General features: G+C 50.6%; 1 protein-coding gene across 8 annotated transcripts in view; it reads right to left on the bottom strand.

Annotated features, from left to right (window-relative positions):
• The window catches only part of SCARB1 (scavenger receptor class B member 1), an 85,414-nt gene continuing 70,398 nt past the window's right edge, over positions 1–15,016 (bottom strand). For 6 of the 8 annotated variants that reach the window (XM_077875261.1, XM_077875259.1, XM_077875262.1 and 3 more), the window contains 5 exons: positions 12,110–12,183; positions 8,492–8,543; positions 7,520–7,666; positions 4,949–5,077; positions 1–1,038 (listed from right to left, as the gene is read on the bottom strand). In XM_077875261.1, the coding sequence (XP_077731387.1) occupies positions 4,949–5,077; positions 7,520–7,666; positions 8,492–8,543; positions 12,110–12,183 (402 nt within the window). In that variant the 3' untranslated portion in view covers positions 1–1,038. The remainder of the gene's footprint in view (positions 1,039–4,948; positions 5,078–7,519; positions 7,667–8,491; positions 8,544–12,109; positions 12,184–15,016) is intronic. The other 2 variants (XM_077875260.1, XM_077875264.1) reach the window with 1 other exon arrangement.

The raw sequence follows: 15,016 nt of genomic DNA, 5'->3' as shown, positions 1-15,016 counted from the left end.
TTAACGTTTATAAAAGGTTTATTCTTCAACAGTGATTTGTTTTTAAAAGATGATAAACTTCACTTCTCTTACAGTAGAAAAGAGGCAGAGGGAGGAGCAGGAGTCACGGGTGGATGGGGCTCCCACCCGACCAGACCAGACACCCAGACTGATGCGGCTGGGCTTCTGCACCTCTGCCCCGGCACCCAAACGCTGAGGGCCCTTGCTGGGGACAGCTTGGGGCAGAGACTCCCACCACCCCCAACAGGGAGTGGCTGGCTCAGCATACAGGAAGATGTCAGTTTAGGCTAGAGGAATGGGGCCCCAGACACCCAAGCCTGGTACCCATGCAGACTCGAGGGAGATTAAAGTCTGCTTGGGGAAGGAGACCGCTGGAGCAGCCTTGAGATGCATCTCGAGTTCACACTGTTGACTGAGACCTTGCAAAGGTGTCTCGCCTTCAGCCCAGGTGGATGGTCAATGGCCAAAGCTCCGGGTCTGGTTGGGCTGGACCGGGCAGCCTCCGCCCACATGGCTTTGGCACAAGAAGTCTGTGTTCCCAGGCTGGGTTTGGGGACAGTAGCCAGCCCTCCAGAGTAAAAGCCCTGTCCTATGTGGCTGAGCCACCAAGCAGGGACTGCAGTATTTCGTGACTATGGATAGGGCGCCAGGGGAAGGTGGCTTGAGCCTTCAGGAGCCCGGGCCCCTGGGCTGAATGGGTCAGGCTGGGCTCACTCGAGGGAGGGGACCCAGTGCCCACAGCACTGTGGGTCACTTGGACAGAAGGTTCCAGACAGTTCTTGTTAGTGAGGCTCCCCCTGAGTCTCGTCAGCAGCGGCTCCATCCCTGAGTGTGCCTGCACACGCCTGTGCACTTGTGTGTGTACGTGTGCTGGGGGTGTGCAGTGTGTGGACACGCATGTAGCAACTGGGGTGCTCAGACTTTAGTAGGACTGATGGGCCGTCCATGGAGAGAGTCTTGAAGAAGCGGGGCGTAGGGGCTGGGGAGCCGGTCTGGCTGAGTGGCCACGCTGGGCTGGCTCGTGGCATCTCTGGGACCCTGTGGAGAAAGACGGGAGCTGGATCACCAAGCCCGACACTGAGCCCCACCCATATCCCCAGCCCCACCCTTGGCCATGCACCCACATCCTCCAGCATGGTGCAGCTCCCTGCCCGCCCCCCATCAGCAACACCCATGTATCAAGCTCAAGATGAGAAAAGGCTGGAGTGACGTACAGACCCCTGAAATGCAGTTACGAGAGCCTCCTGTCTCCCTACACGCCATCTCGCCGTGCCCTCGCCCCATTCCCGGGGTTGCCAAAACCGAAGCCCAAGAGGACGTGCCTGATCCGGTGAGGAGGGCCAAGCAAGGAGTCCAGGGCTTCTCTGCAGCACCGTGAGCACAAAAACTGGAAACCCCCTACATGTCCAGCGACCCAGGAGTGCATTTTTAAAATAGAGTCACAAGATGGCATTGAACCTGGACAGCTTTCACAAACCGAAACCCGAGGAGGGGAAAGCCAGCTGCAGGGTGGCCCATGAAAATCATTTTAATCATCTATTGTTCGCGGATATACAGACTTAGAGGGGAAAACTGACACACTGAATTCCTGGCAGTGGCTGCCTCCGGGGGGAAAGGTGAAACAGAACAGAATGTTCATGATTAATGTTGTTGAGTCTGGGTGACAGAGAATATCAGAGACTGTAATTTATCTACTTTTATTTTATTTTTTTCTTTTTTAGTTTCTCAACTAAGTTGTTAAAGGCAGCAATGATGATAAGGACTGGGAAGGGTCCCCCCCACACCCAGCTCTGCATCCTCTCAGCCCTCTGCCTTCCTTCCTCTGAAGAAGGGAGGGGTCCCCCACCGGCCCAGCAGTAAGGGCTGGAGTACCCCCAGAACCTCCATCCACTTATGCTTGTTCACGATCCCCAGTGGCTTGGCTCTCCAGGCAGTGAAGAGAATCAACCTCCACCCCACTCTGGGCAGGACAGAGGGAAGGGAAGAATCGAATCCCCCACTCTGGCTCCTCTCCCTTGGAGACAGATCTAAAGGCTTCCAGGACTGAGCCCATTCAAGCCAGGGGCAGGAATATGGGTTGTGGGCAGGCCAGGCCAGAGTGAGACAAGGCCCCCACACCCCAACACGCCACCATAGAGGGGCAACATGGGACACCTGGGGTGGCCAGAACTTCAGCAATGTGGCCCCATGAGCCACAATTTAAGAAAGCCTTGGTGAGAAATAAAAAGAGAAACCAGACTAAAAAGACCCCCGGTCTACCCCCAAGGAAGACACATGTAACAAATCCCCAAGGAACCTGAACATGAACCATATTCCTCCTCTTCCTATTCACTTTTGTTTAGCAGAGGAGTGAGGACTTAGAATGGAAGAGAAATTACTGAGAAGGTAGGAAAGGTCCAGTAACATTTCCCTGAAGGGCTTCCATGTACAGTTGTCCAAGATGTTCACTGCACAAGGGCACCTATCCAAGGGGGCTGCAAATGGGCTGTCATGCTCCATTTGCCAAACCCTCTGCCCTAGAGCTGGCCAGGTCTGCACAGAGTGGCTGTCTTTCTTATTGACATAAAAATACTCTAAATACTCTCCTAGGCTGGGACAGGCCCCCATTTCCTGCTTTCTCCCAAGCAGGGCAGCCCCTCAAGATTACTCCCGTGCCCCGGTGCGAGGCAAGAGGTGGGGCCTCCCCCAGGGACCCATGCTGAGGTTCAGCACAGGCTGGAGCCCACCATGCAGAGATTCTGGGTCTCCAAGACCACTAGTCGGTCACTTCCCAGGCACTTGCCTCCCAAACCAAAGCCTACAGGACACTGCGTTCCCCAAGCAAACATGACTGGGGGGAGGGGCAGCGTCATCTGATGTGGAGGCTGAGCTGCCTTCCAGAAGGAATGGCAGTAGAATCTCTAAGTCAAAAACTCCCCTAATAACTTTAAAATTAGGTTCTGTGGGTAAAAAAAAAAAAAGAGACCCTAGTCTTGTCTTTACTTTATTGGGAGGGGGGCTGGGCTGGCAGGACGTGTTGGCTATGTCCCTGGCAGTCGCAGGGCTCTCGCCTCACAACCACCAGCCCTATCTGTGCTAAAAGGGAATAACACCTTCTCTGTGCCTGAGGACCCCACCCCTGCACCCTAAGAACGCCAACCAAGTTTCCACAAAAAGGAATCATGGCTAGCAAGGGGCCAACCTATGCACAATAAGGCATCCCAGAGAGATTCTTGGGAGACAGGGAGACAAGTCTCCAGCTAGGACACCCGGCTTTTGAGCCCGAGGACTGTGCCCTCAAGGACATCCCGTGGATACTCAGCTCTAACATGCTCAGGGCCCATCCTCCTATTCCCCGATTGGCAGGAGGAGCCCCACAGAGCCTGGCTGGGGACACAGCTGCCCCTCCCTCCTTGCAGGGCCTGCAGCACCTGCGCCCACGACTTGGCATTTTCTATTTTATTTCCGCCTCCAGTCCTGGCAATCGAAGCCAAGTGGAGGCAGCCAACTGGCCCAGAAGAGCAGGGCTGTTGCCTCGCCCTCGCTCTGTGGCTCTCAAGAAAGCTATTCAAACCCAAGCAGGCTTGCCCCAGAAGCTTGAGGGGGCGGCACATTTCTGAGAAACCAAAGTAAGAGCTATTTATCAGAGGTACAAACATAGAGCGAGTCGCCCCTGCCCGACCCCAAACTCTAGGGCCGGGCCTCCACCTGCTGCATTCCACCCCCAACCCGAGCAGGAGCAGAGCAGGAGCAGGACTCGGCTCTCCTAGGACCTCAGACCTAATGGAACCCGACGGAGAAGGTGAACTTCCACGGGCACAAGCATGCTTCTCCCCAGGTAGGCTGCCAGATAAAATCGGTCCAGTTAAAGCTGAATGTCAGGTAAACAATTCAGTTTTCAGGATATGCACGTCCCAGTGACAGCACGGCACACACCTACCCTAAAATATATTCATTGTTATCTGGCATTGAAATTTGGACATCCTTCTGTTGTTGTTTCTTAAAAGGGTGGGAGTGTTTATCTGCATGTCTTTATTCTACCTGGCAAACCAACCGTCGGGCTGAATCCCGGGTATGCAATTGGTGTTCAGTTGATGCTGAAATTCTTTTTCCTGGTCAGTCATCCCAGATTGATTGATTGATTTAGGGTTTGGGTAGTTTTTGTTTTTGTTTTTGTTTTGTTTTGAGAGAGAGAGAGAGAGCATATGTGAGCAGAGGTGGGTGGTAGAGGGGGAAGAGGGAGAGAGGGAGAGGAGGAGAGAGGATCCTAAGCAGGCTCCATGCCCATGGAGTCCAACATGGGGCTCTAGCTCACGACCCTGAGATCATGACCTGAGCTGAAATCAAGAGTCTGATGCTCAACTGAGCCACCCCGGCATCCCCATCCCAGATTTATTTAGACTCTCGTTTCTCCAACAACTGATCATTTACATCAGAATCCCCTTGGGGGTGTCCATTAAAATATGAATTCCTAAAAATAAAATATAAAATAAAATAAAATAAAATAAAATAAAATAATAAAATTAAATTAAATTAAAAAATAATAAAATAAAATAAAATAAAATAAAATAAAATAAGGATTCCTGGGCTCCATCCATTCCAGAGGCTCCAGAAGGATGCCCAGGGCTCTGCACTTTGAGCCAACTTTCTCAGAGGCGTCTAGGGCACCAGAGGTTTGAGAAGCAGCTGGTTGGAACCTTGACCCTACCTCCCTAAGACAACTGTGCAAATGAGACAGCAGCCCACCGAGTGCTATCGCCTTCCACCTCCTACCAGGCCTGGGACCACAAAACAGCCATTGGCTCAGAACACAAAAATATATAAGTACGAATTTGCAGTCTATAGACACTCCAGATGAAGTTTAGGCTGAAGAAATGTGTGAGATCCAAAGTGTTTCAAGCCACAAGAGTTCTACTCGCTACAGGAAGGGGAGTGGGAGGGGGGGCGCGAGGCGTTACCTGGTACCCACCTACAGTCTTGCTTCTTGTAGCACAGTGCCCTTGGGAGCTGGTGTCATCAGGGATTCAGAATAGGCCTGAATGGCCTCCTTATCCTTTGAGCCCTTTTTACTACTACTCCAAAATAAATAGCATTTCTCCTAGAAGATAACCAAGCTAATTTATAATTGACGCCGCAGCCAAACACAAACGGTTGACATGGTTCTTCAATTTTTGGAAAGCAAAGAGCAGGGTGTTAAGTCCAACTGTGAATGAATGGGAATGCTGAGACCTGGGGGATGGGTGCCCTTCACTAGGGGAAGAAATGCCTTCAGAAAACGTGCTCGGGGGCAGCCCGGTGGCTCAGCGGTTTAGCGCCGCCTTCAGCCCAAAGCATGATCCTGGAGACCCGGGATCGAGTCGCGTATCAGGCTCCCTGCATGGAGCCTGCTTCTCCCTGTGCCTGTGTCCCTGCCTCTCTCTCTCTGTCTCTCATGAATAAATAAAATCTTTAAAAAAACAAAAACAAAAACAAAAACAAAAAAACGTGCTCGGTCCAACAGACAAGCTACGCAGGAAAGGGTTTACCCACCTGCACATCTAGGTGTGGCTCAGGACACAAGGTGGGGAGACGGGCCATAGTGGGCAGGACGCCCTGGTGAAGAACCAGCGGGCTGAGCTGGTTCTTTGTTTTAAATGGGCCAGGAACAGAATTTTCTGTTAAAGAGGCTTGCTACTTGAAAGGAATGACTTAAAAAGAAAAATCTGCGTGAAATGAAAATATGTTGAGTTCATCAGCATATAAATTTTTTTTTCTTTTAATCGGGACAAATAACATAAAAATAAGTGAGGCCTGACCCCCCTGTTAAGCTTCCGAACAACAACAACATAAAAAGTCATGGAATAAATTTCCATTCTGTGGCCTCCAGTGCCACCCATGGGGAGGGAGTCTCAGTGGCATCCTCAGGGAGTCTGGGGGCCACACGCTCACCTGGGGTCAGGCCTGGGGGGAAGGGGCCCTATAGCCAGCAATTTCACATAGGTTTCCTCACTCTCCTTCCCCATCCCACTTCTGATGGAGACTCAGGAGAGAGGAAACAGAGGTGGAGGCTGGGCCGGCCCCTCACCAGCCAGTCCCCAGGACCCCCGCCTGTGGCAATGCATCTTCACTAGTGGAAACACCCAAGGAGGGATCCACATGCTGGGAGCCTTGGCTTTTAGTCCCTTCCGCCCTCCCAACATAAATCAGCCTAAGAACCATAGGGTTCCCTGGAGTGCCAGCCCTCCTCAGCCCGGCCTCCCGGGCCCCTAGCGGGCTGCTCCCACCCACCGGTCAGCAGGAGCTCAAGCAGCAGAGCGATGGTGTGGTGAGAGCGCATGGGCCCCCGCACCCTCGCACCAGGGCAAACCTTCCCCACTAGAGGACGGGGAATTTGGAAGGCAAATCGGGTAAAGGGTCTGAAACCCAAACTTCCCTGAAACCCGGGAAGGTTTGTCATGACCCCAGCAAGCAAGCAAGCATGCAAGCTGCCCCCGAGAAAGAGAAGTCAGAAGAGCTGTTTGCCAAAGCTGAAGCAAGAAATCAGGCGCCATGGGGGCCTAAGGGCCCTCCCACATGCCTCGCCCACCTCGGCCTTGGGGCCTTTGCACTGGCCATTCCTTCTCTCAGAGCACTCCTTCTGTGACTCTGTGCAGAGTGCGTCATCACCGTCCACATCTGAGCTAACTTCTACCTCTCCTCCTGAGAAGCCTTTCCTGACACTCTCTCTAGAGCTGTCCCCAACCCCCTTGAATGCTGTGCTGTGCTGTCCAGTCCAGTAGCCACATATGGCTGTTAAGCCTTTAAAATGGGATGAGTCCAAATCAAAACCTGCAGTAGGTATAAAATACACCCTGCATTTCGAAAGCTGAACATGAAAAAACAATGTGAAATATTTTTATATTTTTTATATTGATTACATGTTGATGTGGTTGTATTTTGGACCTCTCCAAGTTAAACAAAATATATTATTAAAATTGATTTCTTTTTACTTAACATAGCTATTAGAAAATGTAAATTTAAAATCACACACCCGGCTCACGTATTTCTCCTGGACAGCACTGACCTTGTCTGTCACGTTTTCTGACATCTTTATCATCAGCGAAATTACCTTTCCTGTTTACTCGGTTTGCATGTGTCTCCCTAACTAGAATACCATGCTCCCCCAGAGCAGGGCCCATGTCTGTCTTGTTCACAGCTATCTGCCCCGTCCCTGCAGAGCCTGGCACCCACAGGTGCTGACATGATGAACAAACCATTCAAGTATTCAAGTACCAGGTCTCATCACCCGAAGCCCACTGGCAGCCCTTCCCAGGGAGAGTCCCCAGGCCTCCCAGGACCAGCAGAAAAGTGACATTGTGGGATGTGAGAGAGGCAAGCATGCAGTGACAGCTCCCCTGCCCCAGGCAGAGACGTGGGACCACTGCCCAAGGTGGGCTCTAGGCTGGGAGTGTCTGCGGGGACGACTGGAGGGATGCCCAGGGGACCCCATCTGAGCCCCACCTTCCCCCGGCAGGCAAGCAATGGGCCATTCAGCCCTGGCCTCACTCTGGCCACTACCTACTTGGCTCCGCAACTGGTGGATGATGGGGATGAGCAGCAGGATGCAGCCCAGCGCGAGGAGGACGTACTGGGCGTAGTGCAACACATTGGGCATCAACACAAGCTGGGTATAGAAGGTCTTCAGGGGCTTGCCTTCCATTGCCCCGCTCTGGGGATGGAGAACAGCAAACAAATGCGTGGAGCCACACATCCTCGGACCCCCCACCCCTTCCCCATCTCAGGACCACAGGTCTGTGATGGAGCTTGCAAGGGAGTCTCATTTTCCTTGGGGCCACACAATGGGAATACATTTCCCAGACTCCCTTGCAGCTGGGCAAGGCCATGCGATCATATTCTGGCCAATGGGACTTGGGCCTAGTATGCTACAACTTCGGACCTGGCCCATAGACACCTGCCACGGGATTCTCTCCTGCATGGGTCCCAATTCCTGGATTGGGGTGGGTTCTGAGGATCTTGAAGAGGGCAGGACCACATGCCAGCAGGAGCATGAGTGTCCCTGAATGACCACATGGAGCAGAGCTCCGCCTCCAAAAACCTGTCCAGACTGTGATGTGAACAGGCTGTTCCTTTGGATGCTAGTTCTGTTTGATTGAAGATGCACTGGCCAGAAGCAACCCCAAAAAGCCAGGAGAAAAAAAAGTTCAAGTGAAAAGCTGACCCCCTGGAAAGCAACTTCCCTTCTCTCAGGAGAAGTGATCAAGCACATTTTCAAAATTATACTGTGGACCAGGGCTTTACAGTTTTCATGCAGCTTCTGTCTTTCTCACCTATCAACGCAGTGGGATAACTGATAGGAAGGGTTTGGACTTTGTGAAGCTTCTCATGGATTGTTCTACATCCCACATTCCAGCTGCCAGCCTACCCCTACCCTCCACAAACAGCCCTTTGCCCCCAAAGCCCACACTGGTTCCTGCCTGGGGTCCCAAACACTGTGCCCAAGGGCACCCAGGCAGGCAACCAGAAGCAGCCTCACCTCTTCAAACCACACCAATGGCAGGACCACGGGCTGGATCTTCCCCGTTTGTCTGGAAATAAGCGAGACAAAGCAAGTAAGAAGTTTTGTCAGGGTGTTTAATGTCAGGCAGCTTTGGTCATGTGATCCTAAGCTCCAGGGTCAGGAGGGATTTGATTTTGTAACAAGTGGATTGGTGCAGGCTTGAGTAATGGGCATTTCCTGGGAGGGAGCAACTTGACAACCTGTAATATCTTTCTGAATTAAAAATTCACATCTCCTATAAGGTGGGGACTGCCAGTGACCTGGCTGAGGTGCCTCTGTTCCTTTTAGAAACAAAACCCCAAATTTGATATTCAGGATGGCAGTGTACCCAGCGAACTAACAATAGGGTTTATGCTCACCTCCTGCTTTCCTTTGGAGAGTCTGGAATCTGGGTCCATGCCAGAACAGAGGCTGCCTACGTGACCAGGCCCCAATAAACACACTGGGCACTGAGTCTCTAATGGGCTTCTCTGGTAAAAACACTTCACACGTATTGTCACAACTCATTACTGGAGGAATTAAGGGTATCCTGTATGACTCTCCTGGGAGAGGGCTCTGGAGGCTACTGTGTGGCTCATCCAGACTTCACCCCATGCACCTTTTCCTTTGTTGATTTTGTTGGAATCCTTCCACTGTAATAAATCACAGCCACAGGTAGGACTATGTGCTGAATCCTATGAGTCTTCCCATTGAGTCATCGAACCTGAGAGTGGTCTTGGAGACCCCTGACACAACACTTATTAGCTAACTGTGTGACCTTGGGCACGCTCCCCACCCTCTCTGTCTCCTCTGTAAAGTGGTGATTACAATGGCACTCCTCATGGGGCTCTACTGCTCAAAATGCAGTAACATGACCAGACTGGTTAGAGGAACACCCACCATATAGAAAGTGCTCCAGGTTTGTTACTGCTGTCATTGTTAAATCCTAGCAAACAAATGGACGAAAATATTCTGCAGCTGCTTGTGGAGGACGGGAGGCGTGGGTTGGCTTATAGAAGGCATAGCTGGACAGAGGGGAAATGGAATGCAGTAGGGGACAGAACCAAAGTCAACACAAAAGGCCAAAATCTCTCAATCACCACTCTTAAACATCTCTCGGGCCACCTATTAAGTAGAGTATTGTGCAGTGAAATGAATTTGCACAGCATTACCTACAGAGGAGACACAGAAAACATTACAGAGGGGCACCTGGGTGGCTCAGTGGGTTAAGCATCTGCCTTCAGCTCAGGTCATGATCTTGGGGTCCTGGGATCCAGCCCCGCACTGGGCTCTCTGCTCAGTGGGGAGTCTGCTTTGCCCTCTGCCTCTGCCCTTCCCCTCAGATTGGGGCTCTTTCTCAAATAAATTTAAAAAATAAAATAAAATAAAAACACTACAGAAATACAATAGAAGGTCCACGTTGGTCTTTTTTTATCCGAATTTGTAAGAACTGATGTAAATTAAATGCAAATAGCATGCAACTCTGCTGCCTTTATCTTGTGGGCAAACAACACAAAAGTTCCCCAGACAAGCCACAGTTAAACAGCTCAGCTTGCGGGCAGCTGTGCCTCCTGTCTTTTCCCACACCCGTTGCCACTGGCCCTCGGGGATGGTGGGAATCACTGCTGTTAGACCAGCTCCCTGGAGGCCACTGCTCCAGCCTGAACTAGAGGTCAGACATCTGCATAGCCTCATCCTGAACAGATGCAGACACAGAGGCCCAGAGAGGTCAGGGTAGAGGCCCTGGGGTCACCAACAGGCAGAACTCAGCGGCCCACGTGTACTGCTGGCTTGAGCAGCGTTTGTCAAGAAATCCAACTCACGGGGCACCTGGGGGGCTCAGCGGTTGAGCGTCTGCCTTTGGCTCAGGGTGTGATCCTAGGGTCCTGGGATCAAGCCCCATATCGGGCTCCCTGCAGGGAGCCTGCTTTTCCCTCTGCCTCTGTTTCTCTGTCTCTCTCATGAATACATAAAACCTTTAAAAAAAATTCAAATTCACTTCCAATAGGTGAAAATTAAGCCCCTGATAAAATTCAGATTTTGAAAAATGCATTTGAAGATGCATCGGATGGGGCGGCAGCAGGCATGAGCTCCCTGATGCAGGCAGGGGCTAGCCCTTGGTGCCCTCCCCACCCAGTCTGCCCAGCTCTTCCCAGTCACCTGCTGCCTCCTGCCCCCATGAAGTGGTGTGGGCCCCAAAGCCCGAGGCTGGGTGGCAGATGCCTGGTGGCAGGGCGTTTGACCACCCACAAATCTTCCACAAGCAAACCCTCTGACAGCCTCACAATGCACAACTTAAAAGCCAGGGTGGGAGCAAAAGAGAGGCGCGTATTCTTTCCAGCTGAAAGGTATTTTACAAAGCTGAAGAGATGCTCACATTCCTGCAGCCCAGAAATTCTTCCTAGGGAAATTTTTTTAATGAAACTATTTCAAATATGCTTTAAAAAAAAAAAAAAAGACAAAAACCAGAACACCGTCTCGCCCAGCTCCATCACAACACCACGCTCTGACAAGAGCTGACGAGGACATGGAGGTTGGAGCGTTCCCACACTGCTGGCGGGAAGGTCAATGAGGCAGCTGCTGTACACAACAGCCCAGCAGCCCCTCCAACGCCTAAACGTGGAGTTTCTCTCTGATGCAGCAATTTTGCTCCAAGGTATCTACCCAAAAGAAATGAAAGCACGCATCCACACAGAAATGTATACCTGCATGCTCAGAGCAGGCATTGCTCATGATGGCCCAAAACAAGAAAATCCCAAATATCCATCAGCTGATAAATGAAACATGCCCACTGCAGACAATGGAATAAGATTTGGCCATAAAAAGGAAGAAGCTGCTACAACATGGATGAGCCTTGTAAGCATGATGCTGAGTGAGAAGCTGGACACAGAAGGTCATTACTATATGATCCTCTTTATAGGAAGTGTCCAGAACAGGCAAATCCATAGACAGAAAGTAGACAAGGGGTTGCCAAGGGCTGGGGGAAGGGGAGGGGCAATGGCTGCTAACAGGGACAGGTGTCTTTGGGGGTGATGGAAACGTTCTAAACTTGACAGAGCAATGGCTGCACAACTCTGAATATGCTACAAATCACTGAAGTGTACCTTTTTTCTTTTTTTATATTTGATTTAAATTCAAATTGCCAACATATATAGTATAACCCCCACTGTTCATCTCATCATGTATCCGCCTTAGTGCCCATCACCCTGAAATGTACCTTTTCAAAGGGTGCTTTTATGGTATGTGAATTATATCTCCGTAAGCTCGCTATCCAAAACAAACAACAACAAAAACAAAATCAAGGCTTAAAAAAATGTCTTCTATAAAGTGAAGAGTCACACTTTAAAATGCTATTTGGTATGTTTCCATGTTCAAATACTTGCTTTGCCAGGATTGTTTTTTGTTTTTTGTTTTTTTCCAATTTTCTGTTGAATGGGAAACCACTTGGATGCAAGGGTCTGGTGAATTTGGGAGACAGATGTTAAGAGAGAAAACCAGGATTTCAGGGCAGGGAGCAGACTCCACATGCAGGAGGACCATCTCCCTCCCCATGAGCTTGTCCCTCGGGAGACCCCCGTCCCTGGGATCCCGGCCCCAGCCCCCACGGTCACTTACCCGATGCCTTTAATGGCCTTGATATACAGGCTCAGCTGCAGTTTCACGGAGCAGTTCATGGGGATCCCAGTGACCTGCGGCGGCAAGCACAAAGAGGGGCCTGCGCTCGCTGGAGCACCGGGGACACTCCAGACACCTGTCCCTGCTCCAGACAGTGGGTACAGGGGCCTTCCCCCCACCTCCCCACCCCACCCCCTGACTCCAAGCCCTTCCAGGCAAGCACACACTTCCCTCTTCCATGCACAGGCTTCCCCAGGTGTAGAATGTCATTTCTGCACTCACCCTCCTCCCCCGGTCCATCAGCCAAGCTAAACAAAATAGATTTGCATGTGGAAAAAGTCACTCTCCTCCGGATTCACACAACTTTTCAACTTTTCCTGTCTCAAACCTTGTGTATTGGTCCTTCACGTCTAATTTTATGGTTGCCTTTTGCTTTTTTCTCAAGAACTTTTTAATTTCCAAGTTCGAGGCAGTGACAACAAACTTTCTTTGTGGCGGAAACCTATTTTTTTTTTTTTTGGATAATTTTTTTGCATACAAAAATAGCAGGAGAGGTGACACACACATATAACCAAGCTCAGAGGGGTGGCTCCCGAAGCAGGAAGGAACCAAGGTTTGAGGTCAGGGAGGCCACAGCTGCTGCTTCTCCACGGAGGCCCGTTTCCTCATCCTCATTAGCAAAAGGAGCTAATTGCCCCCACCAGCTCCCAGAATTTCTGCACGGCAAAATAAGGTGCCAGTCTCAGAACCGTAAATGCTTGTTCGATGACCACGTACGTGGGTGGGAAAGGACGTTATCTTCCTTGATAAGCAGGCCTCGTGGGCCTGGGTGGCACAGCAGGACGGGGCAAAGGCCGTGCTCCTTGGATGGGGGAGAGCTTGAACCCAAGAACCTGGAGGGATGGGAGTAAGTCCGTCCTGTGTGGTAACGTGTTAACATAGCAAGCCCAAGGCTGCACTCCTGGAGAAGCCTGTTGGCCAGGCTGGCCAGTGGCTGGCTTGACTTCGGGAGGGCCCCCCCACCCGTTCCCTAACTGATAAGGGGGGGCTCACTGCGCCTGGATTGTTTGTACACACAGCATGATTTATGCTGGCCATCAGCTTTCCCGTGGGGAGTCTGGAAGTTTGGTAGGTACCAGGCAGTGGGAGCCAGTGTGAGCAGCCCCCAGTAAACACCCTGGGCACTGAGTCAGTAATGGGCTCCCCTGGGAGGTGACACAGCTCACTGCTGGGGGAATTAAGTGTGTCCTGTGTGCCCTCCATGGGAGAGGGCCCTGTACCTGGTTTGGTTGCCTCCACCCCTTGGTTTCACCCCAGGTGCCCTTTCCCTTTGCTTTGTGCTTTGTGTCTTTTCCCTGAAATAAATTACAGCTATTATTTCTACTATATGCTGAGCCCTGGGAGTCCACCTAGCAAATCATCAAATTTGAGGGTGGCCTTAGAGACCCTGACATAACCCGCCCCCCCAACCCTGCTTTCTAGAACAGACTTTATATTCGGAGGTCCCCCCCCCCTTCCCCGGGCCACTTCCTTCCCCAGGAAATTCGTTTCCTTCTCTCCTTGGCCCCTGCTCCTCCAAATGCTGTGGGGCCCCTTCTTAGGGGGCAAAACCCCACCCATTCCCAGCACTTTACAGAACCAAGACATGGGACCATGAACACACTCCCTTTACCACACCCTTCCTGGATGCAGGAGCAGAAAAGCAGCCACCAGGAAAGCAATTCCAACAGGTATTCTGTTTTCCAGGCTAACGCTGCTCAGGCAGCAAACTGGTCCCATGCCCTTCCTCCCCCAAAATCAACAACCAAAAATCAAAAGGCCATTTCCTTTCCCTGTGCGCCTCCAGCGGACCCAAATCCAAAGAATAAGCCAGTTTATACTGTGGCTGCAACAAAACACCTACTGGCATCTGTCTGGTTCCCCAATCTTAGCCACCTGTTCCCCAACATGGGGGGAGAAGCGAAAGACATGCACTAGAATAAAAGTCATGGGTGAGAATCCAGTCATGTTCTTGCTGGATTCCCCCAGAAGCTGGCAGAGAGAGGGAGGGGGCAGTAAAATAAAGGAACCAGGGACGCCTGGGCAGCTCATCGGTTAAGCATTCGACTTAATTTCAGGTCATGATCTCAGTCAGGGTCATGGGATTGAGCCCCGCATAGGGCTCCACACTCAGCAGGGAGTCTGCTGGAGATTCTTTCCTCTGCCCCTCCCCCACCTCACACCGGTGCACACTCACTCTCTCTCAAATAAATAAATCTTTTAAAAAATCAATTAATTAAATAAATCAACTAAAAAAGAAACAGGTGAACAGTCAACTTAGCTTTATAACAAAAAACTTAAAAACCGGTTAAAATGTTAAGACAACATGGAAAAGCCTTAACATTTCTAGCAATAACAAATGAACTTAATTTGGAACACAGAACACAGTTGTATTAATTGCTATCAATTTAATTAATAACAATCTCATTAAAATTAACTAGATATTAGCAGAGGACATGAGGTGGGGACATCAGAATTTAGCTTTGAATTATTTGTTTGAATTGTCTGAATTCAGCTTTGTCCCTCACTTACTCTGTCATTTTATAAACCCATACCCACTGAGATACTAGTGCCTCTGTGCTAACGGCTGGAATCCAGGCAATGAGCAAGACAGAATGGACCTTTCCTCTGTGGAGCCAAAAATCCCATTTACAAGTTGTATCACTTGACCTATCTGGACCACAGCTTCCCCATCTGCACAACAGGAGTAGCAGTGCTCACCCCTTCCTAAATAATTGTGAATATTTACAGAGTTACTGCGTGTGAAAATTTCTGCCTCGTGTCAGCACCATGAGTATGCGAGCAGTATTTGCTGGATGTGAAGTGTGTGTGGTCACAATTGACTTAACTAGTCTGGATTTTAGTGAA

This window comes from Canis aureus, chromosome 27 (assembly GCF_053574225.1).
Source record: "Canis aureus isolate CA01 chromosome 27, VMU_Caureus_v.1.0, whole genome shotgun sequence".
Lineage (NCBI taxonomy): Eukaryota > Metazoa > Chordata > Mammalia > Carnivora > Canidae > Canis > Canis aureus.
Note: the sequence above shows the minus strand (reverse complement) of the source record. Positions and strands in the feature narration are given on the sequence as shown.